The sequence below is a fragment of the Phyllobates terribilis genome, unplaced genomic scaffold (assembly GCF_046119375.1).
Source record: "Phyllobates terribilis strain yellow unplaced genomic scaffold, ASM4611937v1 Scaffold_2__4_contigs__length_985480577, whole genome shotgun sequence".
NCBI classification, from domain to species: Eukaryota; Metazoa; Chordata; class Amphibia; order Anura; family Dendrobatidae; genus Phyllobates; species Phyllobates terribilis.
Window position 1 is genome coordinate 114,690,311 of NW_027362762.1, and position 24,186 is coordinate 114,714,496.

The following is a 24,186-nucleotide window of genomic DNA, read 5'->3' on the forward strand; positions in this document are numbered from 1 at the left end:
GTGGGCCATCATACTGTGTGTGGGGTGACTGTCAGGCATTATACTGTGTGTGGGCCATCATACTGTGTGTGGGGTGACTGTCAGGCATTATACTGTGTGTGGGCCATCATACTGTGTGTGGGGTGACTGTCACGCATCATACTGTGTGTGGGCCATCATACTGTGTGTGGGGTGACTGTCAGGCATTATACTGTGTGTGGGCCATCATACTGTGTGTGGGGTGACTGTCAGGCATTATACTGTGTGTGGGCCATCATACTGTGTGTGGGGTGACTGTCAGGCATTATACTGTGTGTGGGCCATCATACTGTGTGTGGGGTGACTGTCAGGCATTATACTGTGTGTGGGCCATCATACTGTGCGTGGGGTGACTGTCAGGCATCATACTGTGTGTGGGCCATCATACTGTGTGTAGGGTGACTGTCAGGCATCATAATGTTGGGGTGAGTGGGGCAGTGAGGACATATTGCTGTGTGGGAGTGGGCTTTGGGGGTATCATACTCTATGGGGAGCTGTGGGGGATTTCATACTGTTCTGGGTTGACTGTAGGGGCTGCATACTATGGGGGGGGGTATGGGGATATCATACTGTGTGAGGGGATCATACTGTAAGTGGGAGTAACTGGGGGTGTCATATTTTGTGGGGGCACTTTAGGAGCATGATACTGTGTTGGAGGGACTGTGGTGGCATAATGTCTAAGCTGCACTGTGGGGGGCATCACACTGTGCTGCTGACACTGTGGCGGCATTAAACTGTTTTGGACAAAAACACAACATACATCGCTTGAGGTCACATTTTAAACACGAAGATAATTCTTTATTCTCTTATTTACAAAGTACCTCTTCTCCATAAGGACCTGACAGTGCAGTGCATTACAGATGAGGACAACTAATGTAATGTGTCCATATTATTGCTGCGTATAGTAAACCACAACTTTCATGGTCAATAATACCTGTGGTCAGTTCTAGAAGCATGTCCACATGTGTATAAACAATGTGCGCAAAGTGAAATAAAATGTATGAAATACGAAAACAAAAGCTTCCACAGAAAGCATTAACTTCTATACTTAATTTACATACACATATAGTCCTGCTAAAATATCTTATAGATAGATATAGATTACATATCTACAAGGTCTTTATACAATTAAATTAAAAAGAAGCATTATGGCTGGTATCTCCATATTGTCCAGGAGTTCCCTACATGCTCAGTGCTCCTCTTGGGAGAGTTGTCGTGACTTCTTATAATGGAGGTCCTGTTATTGTACGTAAAGTCTTTGTGTGTAATATTCTTCAGATTTTAGTTTCTGGTCCTTCTGCTGTAAGGGGCTGAAATGAATTTCGGATTCGCAAAGCTTCTACGGCACAAAGATGCCCAAAGCATTTGTTGTACCAGTCTAGGCAATGGCCCCTGAAATACAAAAAAAAGACACAAAAAGTCATCCTTCACCCATCTCCACCATAAATATTGCCCTGGCAATGTTGGCAAAACTTTTTCTAATGTGCACAGGGATCCCCATCTTGGAGGATACTGATTGCACACCGCTTAGTATTCCATTACCACGCGCACCTTTTCAAGCCTCATCTCTTCGTGCTCCTATGTGTGTTTGGATGCTAGCTTTCATCGTCGGTGATGCATAGGAGACTTGCAAACTCTTCCATAAGTCTGGAGGGAGGTCTCTCCCTTCTCCAGTTTTTTCTATGGCGTATAGTCAACTTAAAGACATCCTCCACCCACCAAACCTAAATAGGACTATACTTTTACCATGTATATTTACCATACCTGGTGCTCGGTACTCTGCTGCCTCCCACTATAAGATAGCCAGCCTGTTCTCCTCCAAAATGGCCACTTTCAGAGGCATGGGGAGTGCTGTGGAAGGTCTACACAATAACTTCCCTGCCTTTCTATCGGTGGTGGATGTACTTTGATGGTGCCGTGTCCATCTCAAGGTAGAGAAAAACATAGGAGAGGAGGTTCAGACTCTCCACAGCGATCACCATGCCTCTGCATTTTGGAGAAGTATCATAAATATGTCCTGAAAGCTGTTGCCATGCCAAAGACAAAGCCCACCATACAAATTAGACTAATGTTGGCTGACCCCGCTGATATCTACCGATTTGGCCAACAGTCTAATTTGTATAGGAGCCTGGAAAATTTATTTGTCAGGGAAAATATTGATCTGGCATGTCAGATTTCAGACTGTTTCCTGGAGATAAGCTACCACCAGACATGCCTGGCGACAACTCTTTCTTAAAGAATAAAGGGCTCCTGTGTATGGGAGAGCCGGATGAGATGACTGCCGGCCGAACCATCTGACAGCCATCTAATGTGTATGGCGGGCTCAAGACCCACTATATTTTTGGCTCAACTACATTATATAGGTATCGGATGTAGAGTTTTATAGGTGTATAGGAGTTATGTGTACCTTCCTGTTCGATAGTCATGGATATTTTAATTTCCATGAAGGACCAAAGTGTTCATTCATAGTACTGAATAGACCCCACAATTTGTCATCATGGTGAAAGTCAGACAAACCCAAAGGAAAGTTGTAGATGAGGTATTTAGATCTGAATTTCATATACACAGTGTGGCTGGATGTAGTTGTATCGGTGAAGTAACTTACTTTAGGTCAACTCTGCAAATATAGGTGAGCCTGGATTTTCCAGAGCCACAAGGTTCAATCAAATATCGAGTGTCCAATACTGTTGCCCTCACTCCTCCTAATAATGGGGCATCTTCATGCTCCACAGAGGTTCCCACCAAACTGCACATTCCCTTTGGCAAGTCAGTCCTCCATGTCCTTCAAGCGAAAACAAAGGTCCATGAGAAACAGTTACACTGAAATGTCATTTCTATAGTTTTAATAAATGTTCTTTTCATATTGACTGAACTGAAAAATTATTGATTAAATTATTACTTCCAATACATTACTAATTTTGGACATTTTGGATATCAGATCTCATGTGATTAAAGGGGTTGTCCACCAGTTTAACCCGTTTTAACCATTTAATCCCTTCTTAAAAGCCCGAGTCCTCAGAGTCCAATAAAAAAAACCTTACTCACCTCCCACAGTGGCGCCGTTCACACGATGTCAGCATTGGGTCTCCCGGTGCTTGTGTGACATTGTGTCATATGAGTGCTGCAGCCATTCAGCGGTCATTATTCAACTGCTGCTCCTCAGTATTCCATCAGAGCAGACATCCGCTCTAACAAAAAAGTGAACACTGCAGCTGGTCAACAGACGCTGATTGGCTGCAGAGGTTACATGACACACCAATGTTACGCACGCGTCGGGAGATCCGACACTGATACCTTTGGAATGGCGCCACTGCTGGGGGGGAATATAAGCTTTTCTTATTTTATTTGGGGGACTTAGGCATTTAAGAAAGGGTTGTCCAAGTTTTGGACAACACCTTTAATGTATACTATGAACAGACTGATTTTTATGCTCATTCAAGGGTGCACATTTTACCAGAGATTGCCCATGTGGCCCATAAAGAGAGGCAGAAAATTTAATGACTTTTAGACCTGGATGGCACAACCAGGCACCAATTATGAGGGTAAGAGATTTTTTCTTTGCTTGGGAGCAACACCAATGATCTGTTCCAACATTTAGCCAAAAAATGGGCCATATAAGAGAAGGATATTTAGAGCTATAAGAACTACAAATGTTTTATAGACTGAAATAAATACAGTACAGACCAAAAGTTTGGACACACCTTCTCATTTAAAGGTTTTTCTGTATTTTCATGACTATGAAAATTGTACATTCACACTGAAGGCATCAAAACTATGAATTAACACAGGTGGAATTATATACTTAACAAAAAAGTGTGAAACAACTGAAAATATGTCTTATATTCTAGGTTCTTCAAAGTAGCCACCTTTTGCTTTGATGACTGCTTTGCACACTCTTGGCATTCTCTTGATGAGCTTCAAGAGGTAGTCACCGGAAATGGTTTTCACTTCACAGGTGTGCCCTGTCAGGTTTAATAAGTGGGATTTCTTGCCTTATAAATGGGGTTGGGACCATCAGTTGTGTTGTGCAGAAGTCAGGTGGATACACAGCTGTATCACACTTTTTTGTTAAGTATATAATTCCACATGTGTTAATTCATAGTTTTGATGCCTTCAGTGTGAATGTACAATTTTCAAAGTCATGAAAATACAGAAAAATCTTTAAATGAGAAGGTGTGTCCAAACTTTTGGTCTGTACTGTATCTCTGTGATGAATTCTCCTTATGTAATAGCAACACATAATCTAGTAACATTAATACAACCTGACATACCTCAACACCACAAAATCCTTGGGAGGATGAGGCGCCATACTGTCCACTACATACTGGTAAACTTCAGTTTGACTATCCATAGTTTCTATTACTTTGGCTTGTGCAAAATCATCATCCCATAGGTGGCGCTCTCTTAGTAGGCGATTAAGTACAACTGATGGAGGAGCCTCTACTTCCACAGACACCTTCCAGAGCCTCAATGGATTTCCATCTCCAACCTGAATAATCATAAAAAAATTAGTCAATATGAAGTGCAATGGTAACCTAATAGTCAATGAGTTACGTGAAAAGCCTTTACCTTTTTGTAAGCAAGGTCCGCGTTCTCTGTACTGGAGAAAGACACCCATCCTTTAAACTTTTCCTTGGATTCTTTCTGAAGATTTTGGATGACCGTATCAAAGTATGTACAGACACTGCCGGCTTCCTCCTCTATCTGTTTTACCAGTTCCTCCATTGTAGGAGCATGGATATCAGCTTCTGAATATGAATTCCGGGATTGGGCTATAATTTCTTCCGGAATCTGAGAAAATAAATCTATGATCAGTGACGGAATGACAATGAAAACGTCTTACAAGTAGTGTTGAGCATTCCGATACTGAAATATCGGGTATCGGCCGATATTCACTGTATCGGAATTCCGATACTTAATTCCGATACTTTTATAATATCGAATACCGGAATCGGAAGTTCCCATAATGCCTGCGCTCTGCAGTGTCTGTGAAGGATGACAAGCTGGATGGCAGCGCTCAGCTGCGATCCAGCTTGTCATCAGAATGCCATCCCAGCGTGGGAGAATTCTCCTGATTGTTTAAAAGCCGGCGGGCGGTAAAAAGCCGCCGGCTTTTAAACAATCACACAGCCCCATACTGCTTCCCCGCAGCCTCCCACCCCGATCCTCCGCTCCCCTCGCCACCTCCAATCCCAATCGTAAATTAGGACCGGGCGGGGAGCGCAGCACCAAGGAGCGAAGGACCCGGGCGGGGAAGCCGGCAGTGAAAAGACTTCACCGCCGGCTTTCCCGTTCTGTGCTGCGCTTTCCCGCCGGTTATTTCAAATGAACAGCTGAGGTATCAGGTGATGCCGATCAGCTGTTCATTTGAAGTAGCCGCGGTGCCCTCAGAGGGTTCATGTGAGTTCATGCTTGACTGCATGAACTCACATGAACTTTCCCACGGCCGCACAGGTCAGCCTCACCTCCCAGACCCGTCATGATTAGTGTGTGCGGGGTGTGTGTGTGCGGGGTGTGTGTGTGTGCGGGGTGTGTGTGCGGGGTGTGTGTGTGCGGGGTGTGTGTGTGTGCGGGGTGTGTGTGCGGGGTGTCTGTGCGTGCAGGCAGACATAGGCCGATGTGACACTACTACTCCCATCGGCCTATGTCTGTCCCCCGTCCACTCGTGCCAGCAGGATCAGCTCGATGGGAGCAGTAGTTCCCATCAGCCTGATCCTGCTATATAAATTGCCCTACTGTGTCCCCAATAAATGTTAGATACATGTCATTGGTGGCCAGTGGTTACCTAAAAGAAATTAGTTTATACATTACCTGTCCCCGCCGATCGTCACCTAAAATAAAGTAAAAAATAAAAAACTACACCTATACTCACCTAGACACCTAATTCCCCGAAGCCATCGATCTCCTGTAATAAAATATAAAATAATAAACCACAACCTTATCCTTACCCCTCCGTAGCAGTCCACGAGTGTCCCACGAAGATCTCCAGTTCAGAGCAGCCACATAGAATGTGACCGCTCTGAACCGCTGCCGCCGCTAGAATGACGGGGCCGTAAGGGTTCACCAGAGTTAAGGCAGCGCTGCTCCGGTTAGCTGCTTTACGGCACTGCTGTATCGTGAGAAATTCCCACGGTACAGCACTGCCGTAAAGGAGGTCTCCGGAGCTGCGCTGCCTGAATGCACTCCGGTAACCTCAGTCAGTGGCTCCCGCTGCCGGGAGCGGACGTGTTCCCGGCAGCGTGAGCTTACAGCAGCCATGCACAGCTGTCACCATCTCCAGATGTGACAGCTGTGCATGGGAGATCAGCGCAGGAACGTGGACAGGTAACTATTTTTTTTTAGTAAACTAAGAATTAAATAAAATGGTGTTTTATTTCAAATAAATTATTTTTTTCTGGGTGTAGTGTGTTTTTTCTTTTTAACACTTTGTAGGTTAGTAATGGGGGTGTCTTATAGACACCCATCATTACTAACCTGGGCTTCATGGCAGCTGGCGCTGACATGAACCCCACCACTATTACCCCCTGCCACCGCACCAGGGCAGCGTGGAAGAGCGAGGCTAAGTGCCAGAATTGGCGCATCCTATGGATGCGCCATTTCTGGGGCGGCTGACGGCTGGTGTTTCTAGCCTGGGAGGGGGCCAATATTCATGGCACCCTTCCTGAGCTATTAATATCAGCCCCCAGCTGTCTGCCTAGCCTTTGCTAGCTATTAAAATAGGGGGGACCCCACGTCATTTTTTTTGGGGGGGTCCCCCATTTTAATAGCTAGTAAAGGCTAGGTATTCAGCTGGGGGCTGATATTAGTAGCCTGGGAAGCTCCGTGGGTTTTACCCCCTTCCCAGGCTTCAAACATCTGCCCCAGCCGTCTGCTTAACCTCCGCTAGAGACTAAAATTATGGGGGATCCCACGCCATTTTTTTTTAAAATAAATCCTTTATTTTAACACTAAATGACATTTGAGGACTTAATAAAGATGCAGTCCCTAAATTATTATTTATTTTTTAATAAATTTTTCCCAAAACTTTTGACGTGGGCTTCGCCATATTTTTGTATGCCAGCCAGGTACAGCATCCAGCTTCTATGAACGCGCCATTTTCCGGGGCGGCCGCGGACTGCAATTTTCAGCAGGGGGCAGAAAGCTTGGGCCTCCCTGCGCTGCAGATTCCATCCCCCAGCTGCCTAGTTGTACCTGGCTGGACACAAAAATAGGGAGAAGCCCCACGTTTTTTTTTTTTTAATTATTTCATGAAATTCATGGAATAATTAAGAAAAAAAGGGCTTCCCTATATTGTTGTGTCTGGCCAGGTACAAATAGGCAGCTGGTGGTTGGGGGCAGCCCGTTCCTGCCTGCTGTACCTGGCTGGACACAAATATAGTGTGAAGCCCCACGTCAATTTTTTTTTAATTATTTCAGGAAATTCATGAAATAATTGAAAAAAAAATTATGTGGGGCTTCGCCCTATATTTGTGTCCAGTCAGGTACAGCAGGCAGGAACGGGCTGCCCCCAACCACCAGCTGCCTATTTGTACCTGGCCGGACACAACAATATAGGGAAGCCCTTTTTTTCTTAATTATTCCATGAATTTCATGAAATAATTAAAAAAAAATTGACGTGGGGCTTCGCACTATATTTGTGTCCAGCCAGGTACAGCAGGCAGGAACGGGCTGCCCCCAACCACCAGCTGCCTATTTGTACCTGGTTGGACACAACAATATAGGGAAGCCCTTTTTTTCTTAATTATTTCATGAATTTCATGAAATAATTAAAAAAAAAAAATACGTGAAGCTTCTCCCTATTTTTGTGTCCAGCCAGGTACAACTAGGCAGCTGGGGGATGGAATCTGCAGCGCAGGGAGGCCCAAGCTTTCTCCCCCCCCCCCCCCCCCGCTGAAAATTGCAGTCCGCAGCCACCCCGGAAAATGGCGCGTTCATAGAAGCTGGATGCTGTACCTGGCTGGCATACAAAAATATGGCGAAGCCCACGTCAAAAGTTTTGGGAAAAATTAATTAAAAAATAAATAATAATTTAGGGACTGCATCTTTATTAACTCCTCAAATGTCATTTAGTGTTAAAATAAAGGATTTATTTTAAAAAAAATTGACGTGGGGCTTCGCCCTATATTTGTGTCCAGCCAGGTACAGCAGGCAGGAATGGGCTGCCCCCAACCACCAGCTGCCTATTTGTACCTGGTTGGACACAACAATATAGGGAAGCCCTTTTTTTCTTAATTATTCCATGAATTTCATGAAATAATTAAAAAAAAATTGACGTGGGGCTTCGCACTATATTTGTGTCCAGCCAGGTACAGCAGGCAGGAATGGGCTGCCCCCAACCACCAGCTGCCTATTTGTACCTGGTTGGACACAACAATATAGGGAAGCCCTTTTTTTCTTAATTATTCCATGAATTTCATGAAATAATTAAAAAAAAAAATGCTTGGGGCTTCGCCCTATTTTTGTGTCCAGCCAGATACAACTATGCAGCTGGGGGCTGGAATCCGCAGCGCAGGGAGACCCAAGCTTTCTGGGCCACCCCCGCTGCAAATTGCAGTCCGCAGCCGCCCCAGAAAATGGCGCGTTCATTGAAGCGCCATCTTCTGGCGCTGTACCCAACTCATCCAGGGCCCTGGTGCGGTGGCTCACTGGGTAATAAAGGGGTTAAGGCCAGCTTGGTATTATCAGCTGGCCCTAAGCCCAAAATTCATGGGGTCACGCCAATATTAGACATGACCACCATGAATTTCTAGTAAAGTATTTAAAAAAACACAACACCCAGAAAAAAGTCCTTTAATTGAAATAAACACACAATTCTTTATTGTTCTAAATTAAACCATACTTACCATCACGCCCATTCCAGCTGAAGCCAACGATCTCCTGCAATAAAAGTAAAATAATAAAGCAACCTCATCCTTACCTTTCCATGGCTCCCACGACAGCTTCAGCTCTGCTACATCGAGATGACAGGCTGGACCGCAGCAGAACGCTGCCATCCATCCTGTCATCCCGCAGACACTGAGAAGCACAGGCATGCTTGTGCTCCTCAATGTCTGGCTGTGACGGCATAAAGATGAGCCGAGGTCATGTCCAATGAACTCAGCTCACCTCATGTACGTCACTGACAGCGTGGGAAAATTCTCCTGCACTCAGCACTTCAGCGTGAGAATTTTCCCACACTGTCAGTGACGTGCATGAGGTGAGCTGAGTTCATTGGACATGACCTCACCTCATGTATGTCACTGACAGCGTGGGAGAATTCTCACGCTGAAGCGCTGAGTGCAGGAGAACTTTCCCACGCTGTCAGTGACGTGCATGAGGTGAGCTGAGTTCATTGGACATGAACTCGGCTCATCTGGATGACGTCACAGAGAGACACTGAGGAGCGCAAGCATGCCTGCCTTCTCAGTGTCTGCGGGATGACAGGCTGGATGGCAGCTTTCTGCTGCGGTCCATCCTGTCATCTCGATGTAGCAGAGCTGGAGCTGTCCTGGGAACCATCGAAAGGTAAGGATGAGGTTGCTTTATTATTTTTCTTTTATTGCAGGAGATCGTTGGCTTCAGCTGGAATGGGCGTGATGGTAAGTATGGTTTAATTTAGAACAATAAAGAATTGTGTCTTTATTTCAATTAAAGGACTTTACTCTGGGTGTTTGTGTTTTCTTTTAACTTTGACTATGGGGTTAGTAATGGGGGTGTCTTATAGACGCCTCTCCATTACTAACCTGGGCTTGATGTCAGCTGGCATTATAAGCTGACATCAACCCCAACCCTATTACCCCCTGCCACCGCACCAGGGCAGCGTGGAAGAGCGAGGCTAAGTGCCAGAATTGGCGCATCCTATGGATGCGCCATTTCTGGGGCGGCTGACGGCTGGTGTTTCTAGCCTGGGAGGGGGCCAATATTCATGGCACCCTTCCTGGGCTATTAATATCAGCCCCCAGCTGTCTGCCTAGCCTGTGCTAGCTATTAAATTAGGGGGGACCCCACGTTATTTTTTTGGGGGGGTTCCCCCATTTTAATAGCTAGTAAAGGCTAGGTATTCAGCTGGGGGCTGATATTAGTAGCCTGGGAAGCTCCGTGGGTATTACCCCCTTCCCAGGCTTCAAACATTTGCCCCAGCTGTCTGCTTAACCTCCGCTAGAGCCTAAAATTAAGGGGAACCCCACGCCAATTTTTTTTTAAATAAATCCTTTATTTTAACACTAAATGACAAGTACAGTAATCAACACTGTCACTGTACTTCATATATATGTGACTGACATGTTTCTATCTATCTAATCTATGTGTGATTCTCTATTCTTTCTGTTCTAAATTGTCGGGTACAGATGCTGAATTGCCGGCCGGCTTTCTTAAAGAGACGGTGCATGAAAACACTATTATTTTTTTAAATAAATCCTTTACACTAAATGACAAGTACAGTAAGCAACACTGTCACTGTACTTCATATATATGTGACTGACATGTTTCTATCTATCTAATCTATGTGTGAAGCTCTATTCTTTCTGTTATAAATTGTCGGGTACCGCTGCTGAATTGCCGGCCGGCTTTTTTAAAGAGACGGTGCACGAAAACACTAATATTTTTTTTAATAAATCCTTTACACTAAATGACAAGTACAGTAAGCAACACTGTCACTGTACTTCATATATATGTGACTGACATGTTTCTATCTATCTAATCTATGTGTGATGCTCTATTCTTTCTGTTGTAAATTGTCGGGTACCGGTGTATGCCGCTGATGAATTGCCGGCTTTTCATGTCATTCTACATTATTCTTAGTTGTTTTACTTCATGTAGAATTAACCTACAAGGAAAGAAAGGGTTTATTTTCATTCCGATATTTGTGTCCCATTGACTTGCATTGGTTTCCGGTATCGGAATCGGCGATATCCGATACTTTTTGGGTATCGGCCCGATCCAATCCGATACGATATTTCCTGATATCGGAAGGTATCGCTCAACACTACTTACAAGGCATGCACAAAAACTGCTTTCTCCTCTTGTCCTTCCTATGTCTATTCTTTTCTCAAAGTGCTGTAAAAATTATATAAAACCCCTCCTTTCTAATGTTCTCATTTTGGCTGGCTTTAGGGACTGGCAAACTGGCCAACTGCCCAATACCCCTGTATATATTAAAGGCCTACCCAGGACTGGATCCTCAGGAGCAACCTGCAAATGGAGCATGAAAATCTTCACTTTACCATCAATTTTTTCACACCCATAGATCACCAGGGCCTTTCACTATTTAGACATTGTATGCTGGTATTATTCGGACCCTGAACAGGGTTATTGAATTACATGAGTACAATTCCAAACACCTCCCTTTTAAACCACAAAAAAATCATCACTTTTGTAAAGTTGGATTAGCCATTAATTACTCTGGACAAATCTAACAGATTGGAAATCGGCATGATACAATTAATGGTCAAAACCAGCCATTTCCATCTCTTAACATGCAGGAACATTTTGATTCAGCACAACACTCACCTCAAACAGTTTGTTGCACTCCATTATCATATGGGCCAGACCCTGTGTAGCTGCCAGGTTCTCATTTAAGTCCTTCTGATCGGGCTTTCCAGTTGCATACTTCTTCTGAATGGCTCTGAATGTAGAAAGATGTCATTAGAAATTGAGATTTCAGATTAAATTATGTTAGTTTTTAAGGTATAGGAACTGCTCTAAAACCATAATTACACTGGCGCCAGTGCTAATAATGTACAGTACAGACCAAAAGTTTGGACACACCTTCTCATTTAAAGATTTTTCTGTATTTTCATGACTATGAAAATTGTACATTCACACTGAAGGCATCAAAACTATGAATTAACACATGTGGAATTATATACTTAACAAAAAAGTGTGAAACAACTGAAAATATGTCTTATATTCTAGGTTCTTCAAAGTAGCCACCTTTTGCTTTGATGACTGCTTTGCACACTCTTGGCATTCTCTTGATGAGCTTCAAGAGGTAGTCACCGGAAATGGTCTTCAAACAATCTTGAAGGAGTTCCCAGAGATGCTTAGCACTTGCTGGCCCTTTTGCCTTCACTTTGCGGTCCAGCTCACCCCAAACCATCTCGATTGGGTTCAGGTCTGTTGACTGTGGAGGTCATGTCATCTGGCGTAGCACCCCATCACTCTCCTTCTTGGTCAAATAGCCCTTACACAGTCTGGAGGTGTGTTTGGGGTCATTGTCCTGTTGAAAAATAAATTATGGTCCAACTAAACGCAAACCGGATGGAATAGCATGCTGCTGCAAGATGCTGTGGTAGCCATGCTGGTTCAGTATGCCTTCAATTTTGAATAAATCCCCAACAGTGTCACCAGCAAAGCACCCCCACACCATCACACCTCCTCCTCCATGCTTCACGGTGGGAACCAGGCATGTAGAGTCCATCCGTTCACCTTTTCTGCGTCGCACAAAGACACAGTGGTTGAAACCAAAGATCTCAAATTTGGACTCATCAGACCAACGCACAGATTTCCACTGGTCTAATGTCCATTCCTTGTGTTCTTTAGCCCAAACAAGTCTCTTCTGCTTGTTGCCTGTCCTTAGCAGTGGTTTCCTAGCAGCTATTTTACCATGAAGGCCTGCTTCACAAAGTCTCCTCTTAACAGTTGTTGTAGAGATGTGTCTGCTGCTAGAACTCTGTGTGGCATTGACCTGGTCTCTAATCTGAGCTGCTGTTAACCTGCGATTTCTGAGGCTGGTGACTCGGATAAACTTATCCTCAGAAGCAGAGGTGACTCTTGGTCTTCCTTTCCTGGGGCGGTCCTCATGTGAGCCAGTTTCTTTGTAGCGCTTGATGGTTTTTGCAACTTCACTTGGGGACACTTTCAAAGTTTGCCCAATTTTTCACACTGACTGACCTTCATTTCTTAAAAGTAATGATGGCCACTCGTTTTTCTTTACTTAGCTGCTTTTTTCTTGCCATAATGCAATGTCTATTCAGTAGGACTATCAGCTGTGTATCCACCTGACTTCTGCACAACACAACTGATGGTCCCAACCCCATTTATAAGGCAAGAGATCCCACTTATTAAACCTGACAGGGCACACCTGTGAAGTGAAAACCATTTCCGGTGACTACCTCTTGAAGCTCATCAAGAGAATGCCAAGAGTGTGAAACACAGTCATCAAAGCAAAAGGTGGCTACTTTGAAGAACCAAGAATATAAGACATATTTTAAGTTGTTTCACACTTTTTTGTTAAGTATATAATTCCACATGTGTTAATTCATGGTTTTGATGCCTTCAGTGTGAATGTACAATTTTCAAAGTCATGAAAATACAGAAAAATCTTTAAATGAGAAGGTGTGTCCAAACTTTTGGGCTGTACTGTACATGTATTGTCAAAATTATCATGTTTTCCGAGGTGTCAGGTCCTGGATCACAAGCCAAATCTTTATCTGGCCGCTGTCCACATACTTGTTTCTCCATATCTTGCCTCTGGAACCCCTCAGACAACAAGTCCTAGCAGAAACCTCTACACCCCCCTATAGCTACGCCCCTCACCCGGAATCCAAGGGCTTCTGTATGGTTTTGATATGTTTGGTTAACTATTTATTGAGATGAGCACATAAATTCTATAACCACAGACCTAATGTTACTACCCTAAACTGAGCAGAAAATGGGCAATCAATTTTCTGTGATATCACTGAGACTTAAATGGGTTTTCAAAAACGTAATCAAATAGCCCCATCATATAATTCAAATGGAACCCCGTACTATTTATGCGTCAAGACAGGCTGCAGTCTGAAGAAACACAGCTCCTGAAACCTGTGTCTCAACTAACAGAGGAGCTGTATTGTAAGAACACAAGCCTCCATGAGCCGAAGAGAAGGGCTGTGACATAACAAGAAATAGATATTCTCCGGAGCACAAAGGATTTGTTTCTCCAGCCATAGTGCTCTGTACGCAGCCAGCCAAAGAAAAGATTTATTTCTTTTGATGGCACAGCCCTTCTCCAGCAGTTCATGTGTGCTTACGATAAAGCCCCTCTGTCATGAGGCACAGGTCTCAAGAGCAGTGTTTCTTCAGACACCAGTCTGTCCTGACACATGACTAGGATGGGTTGCCATTTGAATTATGTCACTGGGGCAATTTTATCACATTCTAGTAAAAGCGTCTTCCTCTAGCTCAAGAATATGTCACATAAAATTTCCATGGACACGAGAAGACACTTTAAAGAATAAGCATCGTTTTAATTTTTATGAAAATAAGCAACTTTGCAATATATCTTATCAGAGAAATCTGCTTCTTTCTAATCCTGGACTGATCATTTATTCTCAATTCACAGGTAAGATCTATCTTAAGTTAATACAGACTTTCCCATTATGAGATAGAAGATGGCAGTTGGTGCTCATAAACTTCTATGGAGAAAGGGGGAGGGAGGAGCTAGAGGCAGGAGTTCACCAGTTAGGACAGTTTCACTTAATTAAGGGCTACTGATAGAATCTCTTTTATCACAGAAAATGTTTCATTGCCAAACTGCATTCTAATCTTTTATGGATTATAGGTTTTCTTGAAGATGGTCGAAATTTTGCTCTGTGCTCTTAATTCACAACATTCTGACATTTAAGTCATCCATAAAAAATAAAAAAAATTCAGACTTTTTTTTTATATATTTCAGTAATTATGAAGTAAATGTTTCCAGGTCATAAATATACCTACCTAGGGGAATTGTCTTTCTTCAACAAATTGAGGTGGAAGAGTGAAGGCGCCAAACACACAGCCAGATTCATTGGGGTCATCTGATTTTCTTCAACTGAGGTGACATCATTGAGGAAACACAAGAGTGTTTGCAGAACTTCACGGTTCTCATCTGACATTAACATGATGGCCGACTGCACCGCCTGGAGCCTCTGGTCCTTGGGAACATCTGAGGGAATTGAAATGACATAAAATATCATTAATAGGAAGTTATATTAATACTCCAAGCCATATTGTCAAACACCATGCAGATGAGAAAATCAGCTGGTGGACAAACACATATTTTTCAGCACTTTGTGGTAACATCATAGTTTCTAAAAGGATTTTCCAGTATTGTCATGTATATGAGGACAGGGTGATTGACCTTAGATGTGTCATGTCCAAAAAAAACTAAGCTATATTTAAAGGGGTTGTCTAAGATTAGAAATATAAGGTTGGTTTATTTCAAACACAACACCGTATCTGCACAATGATTGTGTCTGGTATTGCAGCTCCATTGAAGTCAATGGAGATGTGCAGCTATATTTTTCTACTGCTGTATAACCCCTTTAGATTTGGGATGAATCGATTCTCAGGACCCAGTTCAACGGTCATGTCAGAAATATGTGGGGGTAGGACTTGAACCTTGAGAATTGCCTCCTACCTCCCAGCATCCGCTCTTCTTTTGCTTAACCATGCAAGAGTGACGTCATCGTTGCAACGTGATGCACATGTGACATCACACCGGCCTGGTTAATCAAAAAGGAGCCGTGGATGCCATCAGATAGGAGACTGTTCTCAGGGACACAGATTACTGGTGTAGTCGATGGATCGGGTCTTGCAAATCGATTTAACCCAACTGTACCTATCCTATATTTTGTTTCTTTGGAAAAAAAAACAGTTCTAAAGTTTTTGGAAGCCATGCTTCATCTTTCCTTATTAAAAGACTCGGTTATACTAATAGATCACAGACTGCACATGAGTCAACAGTGTGATGCAGCAGCAAAAGGGGCAAACACAGTTCTCGGATGTATTAAGGGAAACATAGAGTCTAGATCATGTGAAATGATTATCCCCCTCTATTCCTCTTTGGTCAGACCTCATCTGGAATACTGTGTCCAGTTCATTTTAAAAAAGACATCGAAAAACTAGAGCAAATTTAGAGAAGCACGACCAGGATGGTGACCGGTCTGCAAACAATGTCCTACGAGGAACGGTTAAAGGCTCTGGGAATGTTTATCTTACAAAAGAGAAGACTGAGAGGAGACTTAATAGCTGTCTACAAATATATCAAGGGATGTCATAGTGTAGAGGGATCATCCTTATTCTCATTTGCACAAAGAAAGATTAGAAGCAATGGGATGAAACTGAACGGGAGAAGATACAAATTAGATATTACAAAAACTTTTTTGACAGTGAGGGTGATCAATGAGTGGCTGCCACGAGAGGTGGTGAGTTCTCTTTCAATGGAAGTCTTCAAACAGAGGCTGGACAGACATCTGAGATAGTTTAGTGAATCCTGCATTGAGCAGGGGGTTGGACACGATGACCCTGGAGGTCCCCTCCAACTCTAACATTCTAGGATTCTATGATTCTAAAACAACTTGTCTGCTCCTTCATGTGAATGGAGCTGAGATGCAATACCAGACACAGCCTATGGACAAGAGTGGTGCGGTTTCTGGAAAAAAAGTAGATATGTTTTCTAATTTCCTATAAACTTTCACAACTATTTCTCTAACCATCCATTTTACTGGGGGGGATCTTAGACACCCCCCCCCCCCCCCCCCCCCCGCTATGATGTATCAAAAAAATCTAAAAGTCTTTAAATAGAAATGAGATGCAGATTATATTTAGAGGTGTCTGAGTTGTTATTTTGTGTAGACACAGAGACAAATCCTGCTATTTGTGTGAGTAATGGGAGCTATTTATGTGCGGTACTGTTGTGTGACTTTTATATCCACAGCTTTTATGTCCATGTAAACACATGCTATTGTGTCTTTGCTCCAGACTAATGAGTTTAGCTGGTGCCCCAAGTAGTTTACATAAGACTAGCTAAGAGTTAACAAGGCTATTGCATGACTTCCCACACTTCTCTCCACTTGTTCAATGAAAAGAACCATCATTGCAAACAATACAACAATGGTTAAAAAACAAACAAAGAAAAAAAGTATTGGTGCATTGTGCAGAAACAGCCCCACAACAGTTTACAGGTTGCTTCTGATATTGCAGCTCAGCTTCATTTACTTCAGAGGAGCTGAGCTGCAATACCCGATGCAATCCCTGGACAAATGGGGCACTGTTTTTGGAAAAAAATCGGCCAAATTTTACAATCCTGGACAGCATCCATGTCTTCCTTATACGCTTTTTCTGTTTTTCTAGGGAAAAGAGCACATGCTCATTATAGTCCACGGGGCGGTTCACTTGTCTGTTACAAGGGAGACATAGCCAATTTGGATTGGCGATCAAAATCAACCATTTAGGTCAATGGGACCCTGAAACAAACCGTATAGCATATGGATCCCATCCATGATGCATCCTGTTCTTCATATACTATCTTAGGCCCCCTTCAGATGTCTGTGTTTCCAGTACATGCGGTATCCATTTTTTTCACGGATAACACATGTGCCCATTATAACCTATGCTGCCATGTACAGTACATGTCAGTGTTTTTACATGGACCGTGTGTCTGTGCAAAACAGACGGAGACAACGTGTCCATTTTTTTCCAACAGCACAGATAACAAGGGTCTGTACATACAGAGTACATACAGAATACAAGTCTATGAATGACACCCGTGTGCTGTCCATGTTTAACATTTCAAAGTATAGGAGAAGCTTTGCCATTTCTTTCTTTCTTTACGGATGGTAAAAACGGAGACACAGATGACACTGATGGAAAACACTGATGACATCGGTACCGGTTTTTCACGTACGTGTTTCATACGGTTGTATGAAGGAGGTTAGAGAAGCTTGGAAACTTAGAAGCCTTTTTTTTTTATTATAATAAAAATGGATGTCACAGTGATGGTAAAAACAGACATGCTGAGAATGGATGAAAGTTTCATAAAAAATTGATCTCATGTGTGAGTTTGATCTGAGTGTCACTTTACTGTGATCCAATTCTTTCACATGAGAAAATTGGCGCACAGGTGCAGAGAATATGGAGTATTGATTTCTCCATCTTCTCCTTTCTGTGTGTCTGCGGAAATTAGACTGCACTTGGATCACATCCGAGTGCAGTCCGATGTTTCCATGCACCCATAGACTTGTATGGGTGTGCATGATCCAATTACCAGATGCACCCACAGTGTGCCAACATTGTTTTCTCATGCTGGATCGGCATGAGAAAAAAATTGCAGATCAGCACTACCCCATAGAATAACACTGGGCTGAGCGCTATCTGATAAAACGTCCGATAAAACCAATTTTCTTGGATGAGGAGAAGATGGGGAAAAGATATCACAATCTGTCAATTTGTGAAAATTGGACTGCACTCAAATGTCATCCGAGTCTAGTCCGATGTTTTCCACAAACTCATTGACTTGCATGGTTGGGTGCAATCTAATCAGATCAAACTCAGGCATGCAGAGACTATTTACTCGGACTGGCTGGGTCCGAGGAAAAAATAGGACATGTGCATGGCCCGATAGAGCAACATTGGTCAGAGTGCGATTCAATGTTTTCTCTAAGCTAGTCCGAGGAAAAAATAAAATTGGTCCGAGTGCGATCCGATGTTTTGTCCAAGCCGGTCCAAGGTAAAAAGAAAAAAAAAAAAAAAGTCGCTGCATGCTTGAGTTTGATCCGAATATTGGATTGCACTCAGCCGTGGAAGTCAATGAGTTCGTGGAAAACATCGGACTGCACTCGGATGACTTCTATTCTGCTTCTGGAAAAGCTGCTTGTATTGTAGTCGTCACCAAGCTTTCTCATTCTCCTGGATAAAAACCAAGGCCACTTATACACCATGACGTCACATCACTTTATAAATGTACATTGACATTCAGGGCTTCAGCAATCCCAGAATAACAACTGCCCGTGGGAGCTGTGACCCCAGGGGAGATATCAATTTAATTTGATTTATTTTGCTCAAACATAAGCATCATCCCTCCCGCTAATAAGGAGGTCATTTCCTGCAATGTCTCTGTAGACAGAGCCTGGCACCGCTGAGCTGACACGGGCTCCTGGCGGTTGGCCGTAGGCACCAAGCACAGCGGTAGGGTGTACTGCATGAGATTACCATATAGGCTGCCTATACTGACATTGTATATTGGGGGAGACAAGGCCATTACTATATGTGTCCTCATAGCAGACAAAGGCCAAGTGTAGTAAATATCCTCCACCAATCTGTCTGCTTAGCAGAAATAGACATTGGGGGGAATTTATCATTTCTTCTACGAAAGTTTTCTGGCATCAAAAAGCTGCAAAACTTTACACTTTGGGAATTTCTTACTTTTTGCTCTTTTGTGCTAGCGCCAATCCTCTTCTAAAAATGTATGCTACTTCACAGAAGAGGGCATTACCAAGAGCCATACAACAAGTCTACTACGATGGAGCCAGAAAACAGCAGAAAATGTGGCAAATGTATTAATAGGCATTCGCCTCTAAATAATAATGATGCATCTGACTCCAGCAGACTGTGGGTTCAGGGAAACTCCAGTCTTGATAAATTGCCTTCATTGTTTATAACCTCCTAATTATAATATGGCATTCAAAGAAGCTTATGGGGCATCTAAAAGGGGTATTTTGCCCGATTCCGACATCCCCCCAGAAACATTGTCCCCTACAGGCAGTATGTACCTGTATGGTCTCCGTACACTGCTGCACATGTTTGTACACAGGCTTTGCTCACTCTGCCTTTGGGCCACATGTCAGTGGCTCTTTCAGGGCTTCTTTCTAAATCCCTGATAAAAGGTGCGACCCCCAACAGAGCAATTCATTTTAATGAGCCACACTGAGCCACTTTGTTCTCTGCTTGGCCTCCATTTCGGTAGTGTCCTCCTTTTTGAGGTGAACACAAAACCAGGGTGGACAATCAGGGAGCCACCAATGTATGGCCTAAACACAATATACACATAGCCTTATGTTTAGAATAGACACACATTAGACTAAAGTCGGCCGAGCCTATGTGTACGGGGGGCAAGACGGCTCCGAGAGATGATATTAAGGGAGAGAAGGATCCGGCCGTTGGAATTTCCATTTTATTCGTGAGGAAGAAAAGCCACTGCTTGTCTTACCGTCATCTGGCAGCTGATCTCTCGCTTAACTTAGCCTCTAAATTATAATATGGCATTCAAAAAAAGTTTACGAATCAAATGAAAAGGGCATTGCCCAATTCAGACTACTCCCCAGCAATATGTATGATGATCTGAGAGTCCCCATTTATGGGGGAGTTGAGGGAGATAGCTGTCGGCTGAAAGATCGTTCACTTGTGAGTCTTAATGGGGTCTTATAATAAGGTAATAATTTATATTATATTAAATATATTTAAAATCTAATAATAATTAAGTATAAATACATTTAATATACAAATATAGATATATATCTATATATTATGCATAAAATATATAGATATGAACTACATATATAAATATTATATATGAATATTCTAAATATGTACATATATATAAATTTATTTATATACAATACGGTGAATGATAAAAATATGTATATATACAAGTTTAAAAGACATAAATATATAAATATATAAATATATATATATACACAGTACAGACCAAAAGTTTGGCCACACCGAAGGCATCAAAACTATGAATTAACACATGTGGAATTATATACTTAACAAAAAAGTGTGAAACAACTGAAAATATGTCTTATATTCTAGGTTCTTCAAAGTAGCCACCTTTTGCTTTGATGACTGCTTTGCACACTCTTGGCATTCTCTTGATGAGCTTCAAGAGGTAGTCACCGGAAATGGTTTTCACTTCACAGGTGTGCCCTATCAGGTTTAATAAGTGGGATTTGTTGCCTTATAAATGGTGTTGGGACCATCAGTTGTGTTGTGCAGAAGTCTGGTGGATACACAGCTGATAGTCCTACTGAATAGACTGTTAGAATTTGTATTATGGTAAGAAAAAAGCAGCTAAGTAAAGAAAAACGAGTGGCCATCATTACTTTAAGAAATGAAGGTCAGTCAATCCGAAAAATTAGGAAAACTTTGAAAGTGTCCCCAAGTGTAGTTGCAAAAACCATCAAGCGCTACAAAGAAACTGGCTCACATGAGGACAGCCCCAGGAAAGGAAGACCAAGAGTCACCTCTGCTTCTGAGGATAAGTTTATCCGAGTCACCAGCCTCAGAAATCGCAGGTTAACAGCAGCTCAGATTAGAGACCAGGTCAATGCCACACAGAGTTCTAGCAGCAGACACATCTCTACAACAACTGTTAAGAGGAGACTTTGTGCAGCAGGCCTTCACGGTAAAATAGCTGCTAGGAAACCACTGCTAAGGACAGGCAACAAGCAGAAGAGACTTGTTTGGGCTAAAGAACACAAGGAATGGACATTAGACCAGTGGAAATCTGTGCTTTGGTCTGATGAGTCCAAATTTGAGATCTTTGGTTCCAACCACCGTGTCTTTGTGCGACGCAGAAAAGGTGAACGGATGGACTCTACATGCCTGGTTCCCACCATGAAGCATGGAGGAGGAGGTGTGATGGTGTGGGGGTGCTTTGCTGGTGACACTGTTGGGGATTTATTCAAAATTGAAGGCATACTGAACCAGCATGGCTACCACATAATCTTGCAGCGGCATGCTATTCCATCCGGTTTGCGTTTACTTGCACCATCATTTATTTTTCAACAGGACAATGACCCCAAACACACCTCCAGGCTGTGTAAGAGCTACTTGACCAAGAAGGAGAGTGATGGGGTGCTACGCCAGATGACCTGGCCTCCACAGTCACCAGACCTGAACTCAATCGAGATGGTTTGGGGTGAGCTGGACCGCAGAGAGAAGGCAAAAGGGCCAACAAGTGCTAAGCATCTCTGGGAACTCCTTCAAGATTGTTGGAAGACCATTTCCAGTGACTACCTCTTGAAGCTCATCAAGAGAATGCCAAAAATGTGCAAAGCAGTCATCAAAGCAAAAGGTGGCTACTTTGAAGAGCCTAGAATATAAGACATATTTTCAGTTGTTTCACACTTTTTTGTTGAGTATATAATTCCACATGTGTTAATTCATAGTTTTGATGCCTTCAGTGTGAATGTACAATTTTCATAGTTATGAAAATACAGAAAAATCTTTAAATGAGAAGGTGTGTCCAAACTTTTGGTCTGTACTGTATATATATAGATAAATGTTATAAAATGAATAACATATTGTGTGTATACTTACACTGGTAAATGTGCAGGAAGGTCTCCCCTAGTTTGCTGGTGAGCAGGGGCTCTGGAAGGTCCCTGAAGAACTGCTTCATCATGTCTGCCACATCGTAAGCACACTGGCCTTCGTAGTTTACATTCTCGGGGTTGCTCTCATTCATTTGGCGCAGAGCCTGGATTCGAGACTTAACACCAGACTTTCTAAACAAGCCAACCTGCGGGGAAAGTAAATGTTTTCCATAACTATTTCACAATTTACCAGTTTGGACCATTTATCTTCCATAGACTGGAGACAAAAATACATATTGCAATATGACATATTCTCATTTATTGTATACAGATTTTATTTACCTCTAACCTATAGAGTTCTTACTGAAACTGAAATTTAGTACACAACTTAAAAAGTAAAGAAAAAGTAGACGCACCTCTGTTTTCCAAACTATTTCCCCATATAGGATCCGGTTCATTAATGCATTTGCACCTTTTTTTTGTCTATTTTTTTAATATTTTTTGCCTGTTTTCATTTGCACCTTTATTAATGTCTATTTTATATTTATCTGAGCACACCGAGAGCCACTGTCCATACTCATTGATAGACAGTATTGAAACCAAACAGGAAAAAGAGCGATGAAGGAGTCAACCTGACTTTGAAACGTGTTGTATGAATGAATAAGGATCCAGAAAACACACAACCTTGTCTTCACTCTGTGGTAGCGCCCGGGAAGCACTGCTCTTTTTCCTGATTGCTTTGAATATATATTTGTTACATAATCGATATTTAAGGGAAATATTGCTTAAGATTTTGCTTAAAATATCTTTCGACATGTATGACATGTAAGCATGGACCATCATGCAACAATCCCATACTCTACCCACACTATCAATAGGGCGGAGTAGAAGTACGGTAATTAACTCTTTTTTTTTGTATTACTTCTATGACTTATTGATGGTGCGGGTGGAGTATGGGATTGTTACGTGGATGGTCCATGCTTAAGTGTCATACACGCCTAAAGGTATTTAAGGGAAATATGATGAAGAGAATAGTGTTATAATTAAGAGCCCTAGTGCTCTCAAACGCATAGGCCTAGTGTGTTTATTTTTATTTTTTCCCTTTTGATATTTTAATAGTTATTAATAAATAATGTTTTTATAGCCTTTTCCATTGTGGTTGCTGGATGTCTTTCTGCCTTTTCCCGGATGATAAAGACTAGAGTTGCACATGTTGGTCTTGATGAGGGGGCGTGCTGGAGTCGGAGGTGCAAGCCTCTAAATGAATCAGGAGCTTCTAACGAGTAGCGTTCGCCTCCGTGCGCCTCACCACAAATCAGAGACTGGGGTAAGATTTCTGGAGTCATGAATTAGACAAGCTGTGGCATCAGTCCCACGTCCCATCCCGTCTCTGCCCATTTTGGCACGGCTGGGCAAAACTGATGTGAAAAGGGCAAAATCCAAATGTCACAAAAAATTTTACCAAAATTTTGCGACTCATTAAAGTATTTTACCCCAGATTTCTGGAGAAAACATTTTGACGAATAGGGGCATTAAATGTCTGCACGTGTGGTAGAACATGAACAGACTATGTGTGAAATGTTTTGTTTTTTTAGTTTTCATCTAGCATTATTTCTCATGAAAACAATTTTATTCTTCACACTACACCAGGTTATTTGTAGACCCAATCCTACTCACTTCATAGACCAATGAGACATTTTTTATGTTCCAGAAATGATGTTCTAGATTTTTTCACAGATAAAAGGGTTGGCTATACCATCCCATGAATGCATGACTGTCTGAAGGCACTCAGAGAGACAGTAGTCAGAGTGCAGCCTTTTCTGTTTGCAGCGAGATGTCTCTGAGGAATTACATGCTCTCTCTCAAGACCTCAGATCTAAAATTATATTGTGTGGGATGACAGAGAACTAAGAAATCCTTGTTCTAATTGTCCTGAGAGCAACGCAATCTGCAAGCTGTTTTGACAACATAAAAGCCGTAGTCTCCATGTCAACCCTTGTTATGAGGACAAATGTATTAATCGAAGGGAAAACATACAGTACTTCTTACTGAGCCATCCCACCAATGGGCGTTCCAGATGTGCCTTCTAGAAATATACAATAACCACCGGTGAGAATGCATTTATTACACTAGTTGC

The 24,186-nt window shown here is 42.5% G+C and overlaps 1 protein-coding gene across 8 annotated transcripts in view; it reads right to left on the reverse strand.

Moving 5' to 3' along the window:
- Positions 1 to 246: 246 nt before the first annotated feature.
- STARD13 (StAR related lipid transfer domain containing 13) overlaps positions 247 to 24,186 on the reverse strand; it is a 536,983-nt gene continuing 513,043 nt past the window's right edge. For 6 of the 8 annotated variants that reach the window (XM_073662519.1, XM_073662524.1, XM_073662521.1 and 3 more), the window contains exons 8-14: positions 22,057 to 22,255; positions 14,692 to 14,899; positions 11,506 to 11,620; positions 4,588 to 4,809; positions 4,290 to 4,507; positions 2,624 to 2,800; positions 266 to 1,410 (exon numbers count right to left, since the gene is read on the reverse strand). In XM_073662519.1, the coding sequence (XP_073518620.1) occupies positions 1,293 to 1,410; positions 2,624 to 2,800; positions 4,290 to 4,507; positions 4,588 to 4,809; positions 11,506 to 11,620; positions 14,692 to 14,899; positions 22,057 to 22,255 (1,257 nt within the window). In that variant the 3' untranslated portion in view covers positions 266 to 1,292. Of the gene's footprint in view, positions 1,411 to 2,623; positions 2,801 to 4,289; positions 4,508 to 4,587; positions 4,810 to 11,505; positions 11,621 to 14,691; positions 14,900 to 22,056; positions 22,256 to 24,186 lie in introns of all 8 variants that reach the window. The other 2 variants (XM_073662518.1, XM_073662520.1) reach the window with 2 other exon arrangements.